Source organism: Triticum urartu, chromosome 2A, assembly GCF_056163025.1.
Source record: "Triticum urartu cultivar PI428250 chromosome 2A, HENAU_Tu73, whole genome shotgun sequence".
NCBI classification, from domain to species: domain Eukaryota; kingdom Viridiplantae; phylum Streptophyta; class Magnoliopsida; order Poales; family Poaceae; genus Triticum; species Triticum urartu.
In genome coordinates this window covers 172,676,968-172,687,813 of record NC_141874.1, presented here as the reverse complement: position 1 = coordinate 172,687,813, position 10,846 = coordinate 172,676,968, and the positions used below count along the sequence as shown (strand labels likewise).

Sequence of the window (10,846 nt, the reverse complement as noted above, 5' to 3'; positions counted from 1 at the left end):
CAAACATCTGAGTGAATGAGATCAAAAGGACGCTTAGACATCAACTCACTGTGAGGATAGGGTAGCTGAATCTGCTTACCAAGCCTACAACCTAGACAATCCAACGAAGCGTTGCCGGAGACAGACCCCAGAACACCATGATGAACTAAAGACGAGAGACGAGAACCATATAAATGGCCAAGACGATGATGCCACTGCTGAAAAGAGCTAGCAGAAGCGGCAACAGGGGCCACAAAACTGGCAGCGGTGGCATCGGAGGGAAGACGAAGCCAGTCAAGCTCCCAAAGACCATCATGGCATCGAGGGCCAGCACCAAGCAGATCGCCTGTGAACAGAACATGAATCAAAGTCAAGATTGACCCTACAATTAGAGTCAACAATCTGACTACCTGAAAAGAGTTGCATGCTAAGTCGAGGAACATGAGCAACAGAGGGAACAAGAAAATAAGATGTGCTAAGAGTGCCTCGACTAGCGACAGGGAGGGGAGTACCATCAGCAGTATGAACACAAACATGAGACTCGACAGGTCGAACGGATGTCAAAGTGGAGGAATCATAAGTCATATGAAAAGATGCTCCAGTATCAAAAATTCATGAGGATGTACCTGAATGAGTAGAAGGTGGTTTCTCATTGCCCGAAAACTCAGGCGCAGAACCAGCAGAACCTATCAGTGAAAAATCCCAAATATCAAGAAGGCATCGGAGTTGCACAATCTCATGCACAGACAGAGACAAAGTGGCAGACGTCGAGGTAGAACCATCTGCTGATGAAAAGCGGTCGCCACCACCCGTGAAAGCCGTGTGTAGAGTCGACTGAGAAGAGCAAGTCGACGTAGAGCGGTCACCGACGCGCGCGGAGGCGGCGAGGGAAGTCGGTGTAGAGCAGGCACCACCACCACAGACAGAAGCCGCGAAAATAGTCGATGAACAACGACTATCACAGCCTGCTGAAGACGCCATAGAAGGCAACATCAGAGACGGACGAGCATCAAGCACTAAGCAGTGGCGCATATGCGACACGGGATCAATATAGGGAACACCATTGGTAGTCACTGGACGGCGATGAGCAGAGACCGGCAACATAATATCTCTCTCTTACTCTTTTTTTTAATCTCTCCCTCTCTTTTTTTAAGCTCACGTACCAATCTGAATTCTGATGGTACCAGATACACCAGACGAGGCCCAAAGTAAGCTGCCGGATCAACACGATCCAATTCTTCCCGATTGTAATTGTAAACAATGAGAACATCAGGAAACCACCCGATCAGCAGCAGATCAGAGGAGACCGATGGGTTGAGATGGCAAACGACGGGTGGACGAGCGTGATCTCCGGCGACACGGACGGAGCGGCTCAAACGAGGAAAACACGCACCAGCGAACGGGCGGACGACGACCGAATCGGCGGTCGGCGGCAGCGCAATCCGGCACCCGGGTAGGGACCCGAACGGGCAGCCACGCGAAAGAGACGGTGACGGGCTCCTGGGGAAACCAGCCAGTGGGCTGAGGCGGAACGAAGCAGCACCGGCCGAAACGCTCACGCGCTGAATCGGCCAGCGGTGGGTTGGGTCGAGCGAGCGCTCATGCTCGAGGACCAGAGAGTCCCGCCGGGACGAGTAGCAGCCCGGGGATTGAATCCAGCCGGAGGTGGCGGGATCTGGCCACCGGCGGAGGAGATCCAGCGAGGAACGCGGATGATGGCGAAATCCGGCGGGGGCGGCGACGATCAAATTGAAGAGGAGCAGCGGACGAAGTCGAATCCAAGACGAACAGCAGCGGGGTGGTTCGGCTGAAACGCGGGCGACCTGAGGCGTCGCGGGTGGCACGAGTGGACAGCAGGGTTGACCTGCAGTGGAGGCGCAGAAGAGCAGCGCCGGCACACGAGGAGATAGCACAGCCGTGAATTGTGATTGGATCACACGAGTTGCATGTGCGAAAAAAAACCTTAGCTCATGATACCATGTTAGGAGAAGAAGCAACTTGTATTATTAGGAGGCCAAAGCCAACATACATACACATACATAAGGATGCCAAAAGGCTACAAAAGGATGCCAAGAGACTAGAATGCAAAAGGCCAAAAGACATCACTAATATAACTCTAACACAAACAACAACAGAGCTGAAACCCGTGAGATCTTGCAACCAGCTCATGGTTCTCGCACGTGGATCATGCACCCTTGTCCATGACTAGTTCTTTGATGATATTTCAATCCTTCGGATCTCTTTTTACGGACTCCTCCCATGTGAAGTTTAGTCTATCCCGACCTTACATGACATTAGCAACACACTTTAGGTGTCTGCTATGCACTGGAGTTTCTGGAGGCCTGCTTTGTATATGACCAAATCATCTCAGACGATATTGGACAAGCTTCTCTTCAGTTGGTCCTACCCCAACTCTATCCTGGCTGTATATCATCATTACTGACTCGATCCTTCCTTGTATGGCCACACATCCATCTCAACAGCCAACACTCCGTGCCATACAACATTACAAGTCGAATCACCGTCCTATAAAACCCGTCTTTTAGTTTTTTGGCATTCCCTTGCAAGTCGAATTGTATGTATACATAATGGAATTGAAACAACTCAAATGAAAATAAGTTTGCTGTGGTAAGATGGGAAATGTTCAGCCTGACAAATTTACTATCCACACTTTTCTCACAGAAAGCCACATTTTTAATAGGTGGTAAATTTTAGACAAAGCGCAGAAGAAGAAACTGAACCCGCTGATGAGTACGCAAATCCTTGAGATAGTGCCACTACGGAAGGAAAAAAATAGTGATGATAATAAACTGAGGCGACACTCGCCTATTTCAGCAGCTTTCCTTGCTGAAACTTTTGCTGCATTGAGATCATTTATGGTTCCCTCTTTGATTCCTGATGCAGAATTATACAGAACTTTGTTTAGGGTCAAGAAGTCCATAGTGTGGCAGTATGTTCAGCAACAACAAATTTTCAGAATTAATTAAAAAAAAGGAAAGAGAAAAACAACAACCAACCTCCTGAGGTATCCATTTTGATGTGTTGTGCATTTTCAACATCTCAATTCTCGACCAAGAAAACCGAATAAGGCTCTCCTCTTCTCCCTTGTTTCTAACTCAGGTTCTGCACACAGATGCTTCTCTAATTTCCTTGCCACCTCTCTTCTATAGAGCCTCCTCTTTTTTTTTCCCTCCAAACAATTCAGGAGGGCTGCATGTTACCACAAGGCCATCTCTCAAGTGTCGTTGATCTCATTCTACAAGACAAGTAAAATTTTCAGTTTGAGCGAGAGCTCAGAGGTACTCCCTCCGTTCTGAATTACTTGTCTTGGATTTGTCTAGATACATGATACGGATGTATCTAGACTCATTTTAGTGCTAGATACCTCCGTATCTAGACAAATTTAAGACAAGTAATTCGGAACGGAGGGAGTACTTGAGTTGACAATATATACTGGAACACTGGATCATACCCCAAGTGCTTCATGGATAAACAGTTACCCTTCGGACGTGATTGATCTTCTTAAGATAATCATTGCATTCATTTGTTTTTTCTTTATTCTGAAGCTTCTTTGTGAGATCTTTGGAAACTCCTCACAGATATAATTTTTCTAGAGTTCTAAGATGCTCAATGCCATCAGGGAGGGCCTTCAGCTCTGGACAATCTGTGAGAGATAGGTGAACAAGGCTTTGCAATGCACTTTCTTCTACTACAACATCATTGAGCTGAGGTGCATCTGAGATTGATAGCAGTCGCAGTTTTGGAAATGTCATGGCATTGAAGTGCAGCCTCTTCCCTTCATAGGCCTTATCAACCCAAAGTGCACGTAGACCATGTAACACCAGCAGGCATGAAAATGAGTCTTCATCAAGTTTGGAGAAGGCTAAGGCCAACAAGGTAATGTTTTCATGGTCTGAGAAGGACGAGACAATCTGAGGCATCCGTTTCCTATCTAGTTGCCCTCCTATTTCAAGCTTCGAGAGCGTAGGGGGTAAGCAGAGCTCTTCCAGTTCCAGTGTTTCTTTCTCGTTTATAGCCATAATTGCAAGACTAACAAGATGGGTCATATTCATGATAGCATTGCACAAATCAACACACTGTTCTCTCTGCACTTTGGTGATGGACAAAGTTCTCAACTCTGTCAAAGCACCAAGATGACACAAAGTCTCTGAGCTTGCCTCAACAAGTTGCAAGGCTTGCAAGTCTGTCAAGTGCCTTATTCCATTAGGCACCTGGATTCCAGTCCAGGCAACAACTCCTTTAATATTTGTCTTTGGATCAGTAGCAACATATAGATATCTCAACTTCCTAAGTGTCGCCACACTCTCCGGCAAACTCAATAGCTTAGCATTGTAAGCATCCAAAACTTCCAATTTCTGTAGTCTTCCAACTGTTTTCGGAATATCCTCAACCTCGGTATCTCTAAGACCCAGAAACCGCAGATTAAACATGTTGAAAATCTCATTTGGTAGCCTCCTAATTTTGGAACCTTGTAGATCTAAAGTTGATAGCAACTTGAAAGATTTCAAGAAAGGCTTCAGTGAATCAATTGTCAGACCATTGTCAAAAACATAGATTGAACGGAGCTGAACTTCACTTGAAAGAGTCAACTGCTCAATATTGGGGCTTTGGATTGATAGGCGGCGTGTATTTTCTGCTGAAGAACTCACTGAGCCATCATGAACTCTACAGAACCTTTCCTCATTTGATTTAGCCAGAGCAAGAAGGCGAATGATATCATGCATTCGGCAACTCCGCACACGTCCACTTTCATTCCTCTCCACTACCTGCAATAGGCTTCGATTTACAAGTTCATACAAATAGCCCTCTGCCACTTCCTCCATTGTTTTGTGCTCTGTTTCCCTGATGAATCCTGCTGTCACCCAATGTCTAATCAGTCTTTTCCTTTTGATCAAATAATCCTCTGGAAATACAATACAATGAAGAAAGCAGTTCTTCAAAATATATGGAAGATCCCCCAAACTGACCATTAGAACTATGTTAACATCAAGAATCGCATTGTTTGTCAACTGCACTTCTAATTCCTTGTACAATTTTTCCCATTCAGAATGAGTTTGGCTTTTGCAGGACAGTAAACGACCTATGCATGCAATAGCAATGGGCAAGCCATTACACTTGTCCACAAATCTTTGTGCCAAAAACTGTAGCTCCTCCGGACATATTCTGTTTTCATTTTTCCAAAACGCCTCTTTACAGAACAATTCCCGTGGTGCGCTTCTAGTGGTTTCAATTCAACCATGCAATTTCCAGTAGCCAGCAACGCTACATCATGGATTCTTGACGTGATTACAAACCGGCTGGTGCTGTTAGTAGGGAAAGCATCTCTTATTTTGAACCAGATATCAATACCCCAGACATCATCTAGAACCAGAAGATACTTCTTGCCACGCAGGAAATCACGGATGATCTCAACTAGGCTTCTCTTTTCCATGTCAACAATATCAACGCGAAGTTCACCCTTCAAGTCGCTCTTCTGTAACTCCCTGATAATCTGCTTTAACAAGTCCTGAACCTGGTATGCTTTTGAGACAGTTACCCATGCAGCACAGTCGAAGTCAATCTTCAGAGTGTTGTAAACATGGGCAACCAAAGTGGTCTTGCCTACTCCTCCCATCCCCCATACTGTGCTAATTACATTCTCCTGTTGGAAATCACTTGTCAACCAATTAATCAGCAGATTCTTACTCTCATCAATGCCGACAAGATTTTCTTCTATTGGGAAGTATGAAGTCTGATCTGTAGATCTGCAATGAGCATCACTGTTTCTAGCTTCGATTGCAATTCCTCTCATGTCATACCGGGCCTTTCTCCTATCAACATTCTCTAATTTCAGTTTGATGTCTCTCAATTTCAGTGACAAACGGCGCCAGGTACTGATTCTCTTAAACCGCCGCTTGATCTTCACAGAAAAGCCACCATGTTTGTCCTCTAACTTGTAGGTGAACTCGTCAACAACATCCTCGATCTCGAAAGCAAGGCCTCGTATCTTGTTGATGAAGCTGACAGTGGTATTGTCAGTATCCTTGAACCTCTCGGCTTCTTGTAGAAACGACTGCATGCTCTCCAGCTCCTCCTTGATATCACGGATCTGACCAAACAGCCTGGCAATAGAAGAAGCTTTAGCTTGACGGCATAGCTTCCCTGTACCAACCTTGATTGCTTCTATGGCCAAGGCTGAGCCAAGCTTCAGAATCAGCATGCCGACAACCCCCTCTGCCATGGTACTATGGATTTTCACTGGTTGGCTTCTTTCAAGGGTGAAAATGTCCTAAGCCAGAAAGATCAAAGGCAAACAAGCAAGAAGGAGATGAGAGCCAATACAATATCTTGGATGAATCTACCAGAAAGATTGAAATAAAGAATCAGTCAGACTGAAGATATGTAGATAGGCCCCAAGGAAGTGCATTGCAAGGGAAGCATTAGCAAGTACTCCCTCCGTCCCAAAATAAGTGTCTTTTTAGTACAAAGTTGTACTAAGCTTGAGACATTTATTTTGGGACGGAGGGAGTACATGATTCATAAGTATGTTTGCACATACAGCCCACCGATCAACAAAGTCACCTTAGCTCATAGTTCAATTTTTTTATAGTACCACGGAAGCTAATAAATTGTAAGTGATATTTCATTGGCCAGTTTTTCTGATAACCCAAAAGGTTCACTAGCCTAAAAACTTAAGATTGCGGAACTCACCAATCTGAACTTACTCGGTGTTTTGTTTACTCTCGGCACAAAAAAGCGCTGAAGGTAAATTATGTTCATGTAGCTTTTCATGTCATTTTTTAGTATCTACTATTAGGATTAGTTTGCATGATGCTACTGCGAGTGCTCGAGTGCATCTGCAAAGCACATTAATTCACTAACTTGGACAAGAAAAGGCTGTGATAAAGTCTTGTTGGTGCAGAAAGAAAAGACATTCTTCCAATTTGAGTGTACTACATATTTCTCATTGATAACTTATCTAGGACGTACTAGTGTCAAAAACGATCTTATATTATGGGACGGAGGGAGTATAAGTATATAAGAGCACTCCAATGGGGCGACCCATTTCGTCCGCCCGCGTCCGTTTGGGTCAGCGCGGACAAAAATGGCGGCCCAACGCGCCGACCCAAACGGACGCGCGTCCGTTTTTCGTCCGCGGGCGACCCATTCCAGGCCCAATTTTGAGCCGGATTTGCATCGGCGCGGACACGAGACGGACGCGCGCGCGCCTACTCCTCTCCCCGGGCCCGCCTATCGGTGGCAGCCACCACCATTTCCCCCCATTTTCCCCAAAAACGCTCCCGCCCGCGCGCGCCCCCGCCCCCCAACCAGCCATGGAGGACGCCATCGACCTCGACCTCGACGCCGCCGCCGGCCTCGCCTCCCTCGCCTCGTCCGGCGGCGTCGCCCCCTCCGGGAAAGGCAAGCCTCGTGCCCCGCGCAAGACCGCCGCGGCGACCAAGCCGAAGAAGGCGCTGACGCCCGAACAGCGGGCAAGGGAGTCGGCTAAGAGGAAGGGCCGGAGGCACGCCGCGGACGCGAGGGATGAGGCTGCTGCGCAGGCCGCCGCCGCCGCCGCGCAGCAGGAGTTCACCAACGCCCGCGTCGCCGCGGCAACGAGGGAGGCGCTCTACATGCTTGGGGTAAACCCTAGCCAGCACAACCTCGCCCAAGCCGCCGTCGCCGCGGCCAGCACCGGCTCGTCAGCGTTTCCTCGGATGGTGATGCCCGACTCACCCCGCGCATCGGCTTGCAACCCGGTCCTCGGCTTCCACGTCTACCCGCAGGCCTCCCGCCTCTCTGGGGAGTGCTCACCCGACGTGAGCGTGGTCGCGCCTTCCACGCCCGCGCCCGCGCCCATCGACCTCAACGCCACCCCGGTGGTCGGTGGCTCGTCGTCCGGCGGCACGAGGAAACGCGCGCGACAAACGCCGGCCGGCGGTCTCCCGGACGCCCGTAACCTGTTCGAGGAAATGTCGTCCGCCGTCGACGAGGACTACATGCAACACCTCATCTTCGAGGGTGGTGCGCCGGGCGCCGGCTACGATCCCAAGGAGACGCAAAGCCAGGACGGCCGCGGGGCGTTCACGCCGGCCGCTAGCTATGATCCCCAGCAGGCGGCCTTCATGCGTGATTAGGTCGGCATCGACCTGGACGGATTTCGACCACGAGTTCCCGGACGACTATGGGCTAGAGGAAGAGGACGAGTGCAACATCGAAGTGGAGCCTTTGTTCGAGGACGAGCTCGCCAACCAAACCGCCGGTCCTAAGCCGAAGCGCAAGAGCAAGCGCACGAAGGCGTACACAGCTGCCGAGGACAAGCTTCTTTGCGAGTGTTGGCGAGACATTGGACAAGACCCAAAGACGGGCGCCGAGCAAAAGCATTCAACCTTTTGGACTCGTGTGCACCGCGAGTTTCATGAGCGCAAGAAGTTTCCACCCTATCAATTTGTGAGCACGCGCGGGTGGGTCTCTATTTCCAAGCGGTGGAGGGTGATCCAACAAGAGTGCAACAAGTTTTGCGCCACCCTTGAGAGCGTCAAGGCCCGCCCCGTGAGCGGCATCGGCGTGCAAGACATGGTATGATAGCAAGCAAGCCGCCCTCTTTTGTGCCATCAAGATCATCCTTTTAGGTCTTCATTTTTCTATCACTTGCCCATATGCTTGCATGGAAACATTTTATAGGCATTCCAAGCTTTGGAGGCATTCAAGGTTCAACACAATGGCAAGTGCTTCAACCTCTCCCATTGCTATCGGGTCATCAAGGACGAAGAGAAGTTCAAGGCACAATATGCCGCGCTCAAGGCACGTGGGGGGAAGGGCGCCGTGGAGGATGTTGGGGAGGGCGAGCCGGCACGGCCGCGGGGGAAGACCAACTCCAAGAAGGACGATAAGCGAGATGCGGCCACCAACGCCTTGATCGCAAGCGTGGACGGCATGATGAATAAGAAGGACTCAAGAGAGGAGGAGCGCCGGCGTTTCAAGGCGGAGCAAATGGATGCTTTCATGGAGATCCAAAGGAGGAGGCTTGATCTTGACGCCGAGAAGCAAGCCAAGATGTTCGAGCTCGAGGCGGAGAAGCAAGCCAAGATGCTAGAGATTGAGGCCGCCAACGCCAAGACAAAGGCGAAAGAAGTGGCTCTTGCAAGCATGATGACCGGGGTGGAGATCATGAAGGTGGATCTCAACGCCTTGTTGCCAAGGAAGAGGCCGTGGTTCGAGAAGATGCAGGCCGACATGCTCAAGTTCGACGACGAGTGATCTATGACGTCGAGGGGCCATCTTTTTTGTATGCCGGCAGGTGTGCCGGCATGACCACGGGAGCCGCGATGGCGTGGTCGAACTCAAGTCCCACCATTTTTTTGTGTGCTGGCATGTGTGCCGGCCGGCTGGCAAGTGCGCCAGCATGAACTGTGGTGTTTTCTGAAGCCGGCATTCTATGCCGGCGCTGGCATGGTGCCGGCATGAGACATGGTCGCTGGCATGATCGTCCGCGGGCCTTTTTTATTTAAAAAGTTGAATGCGGACATGAAATGGGTCGGCGCGTTGGGCGCATTGCCGACCCAAATGCAAAACTGGACGGACGGCGGGCGGGCGACCGACCCAAACGGACAAAAAGCGGACAAATGCGCCGTCCATTTGGGTCGCCCCATTGGAGTTGCTCTAAGCTCCTATGCTGTGCAGAAAGAAGTACCACCGATCCATACTGTTTCTAAGCTTCTGCCAGACCGAATTTTATCCACGAGATGGCATACGCAGGCTCATTTGGTAGCTGGTACAAACAAACCCGCGGCCAGTAAGTAGATGCAACAGGGGGCAGTCAGATGACACAGGTTATGTAGGCTGGTTTCATTTTAGGATCTAAAGTCTGATTGGTAAGGATAACACGAGGAACGAATCTGGTCCTCTTTTGGTGAGGGAATTAGCTAATCATGCAAATGCAGGGGGTGTCTGAAAATTTCCTTCGTTCTTGCAGTACAGCTTACTGCAAGCGACTATAAAATCGGCAGGTAGCTAGCTAGCACTAGCAGCAGATCCAAAACGGACTACGGAAGCGAGAAAAATATGTATTCCTAGACTAGACTAGATAAAAAGACGGGGTGAGCAAGATCTTATAGGCGACGAATCTAAAAACTCACCCAGCGAATTCCAGGTCTGGGAACCGCTCCGCTGCGGCGGCGAGGAGGAGGGCTCCGGGGTTCGGCGCGCAGAGGGAGTGTTGAAACGGGGAAGAAGCAGCGAGTCTTCGTTTTGCTTGTGTGCTGGAATATCAACCACTCATCTTTGGACCGCGTAAGCGTCATCCCAGACGGGAGACGGCCGACAAGAGAATCAAGCGCGTTTGCTGAGATTAGACGGCCGTCAACTGTTGGCCTCGTAACCCGATTAGTTTTCCTTCCTTTCAAACGCTGCCATTCCTCCTCAGCATCTTTGCTTATGCCATCTGGCTTCAGAAAAAGGGCCGGCTATATGTAAGTGGTCTGAAAATTTTGTTTTGGTTAAGTCAATTTTCTGGGCTATAAGGTTAAGAACCAATGGATGTCCGTCTTTCTTCTTCCTCCAACCATTCCTCCTCTCGCAATATCAACTTACCAAAATTGCAAATTCGGTCAACTTGCATGTAGTTATTGTAAACAAGAATTTGCTCAAGGCAGTTGTTTACAGTGGTAGGGAAGACGACATTCTCTTAGTCGCTTGAATGACTTTGAATATTTACTGTTGAATGAAACCAATCCGATGGTAGAGATGTGACACATTCGAGTATTATTAGCCAATGGATATCTTTATCACTACCAAGATTCTATCACATGTACAATTTGAAAGATTTGGTTCGTCAGAAAATGTTATGGCAGAAAATTTTCAGATG

General features: G+C 49.0%; 1 protein-coding gene and 1 pseudogene across 2 annotated transcripts; both read right to left on the bottom strand.

The window, feature by feature from the left end:
- Positions 1 to 236: 236 nt before the first annotated feature.
- LOC147984421 (uncharacterized) lies at positions 237 to 2,148 on the bottom strand. The gene is made up of 4 exons (XM_087541094.1): positions 2,095 to 2,148; positions 1,143 to 1,976; positions 606 to 944; positions 237 to 325 (listed from the first exon to the last, which is right to left on the bottom strand). The coding sequence occupies exons 1-3, from the start codon at positions 2,146 to 2,148 to the stop codon at positions 669 to 671; spliced, it is 1,164 nt and encodes a 387-aa protein (XP_087397220.1). The 3' UTR covers positions 237 to 325; positions 606 to 668.
- LOC125528957 (disease resistance protein RPM1-like) lies at positions 1,961 to 10,532 on the bottom strand (annotated as a pseudogene). The gene is made up of 4 exons (XR_015615997.1): positions 10,119 to 10,532; positions 3,452 to 6,268; positions 2,997 to 3,235; positions 1,961 to 2,874 (listed from the first exon to the last, which is right to left on the bottom strand). The product of XR_015615997.1 is annotated as a disease resistance protein RPM1-like (transcript).
- Between the last annotated feature and the right edge of the window lie 314 nt (positions 10,533 to 10,846).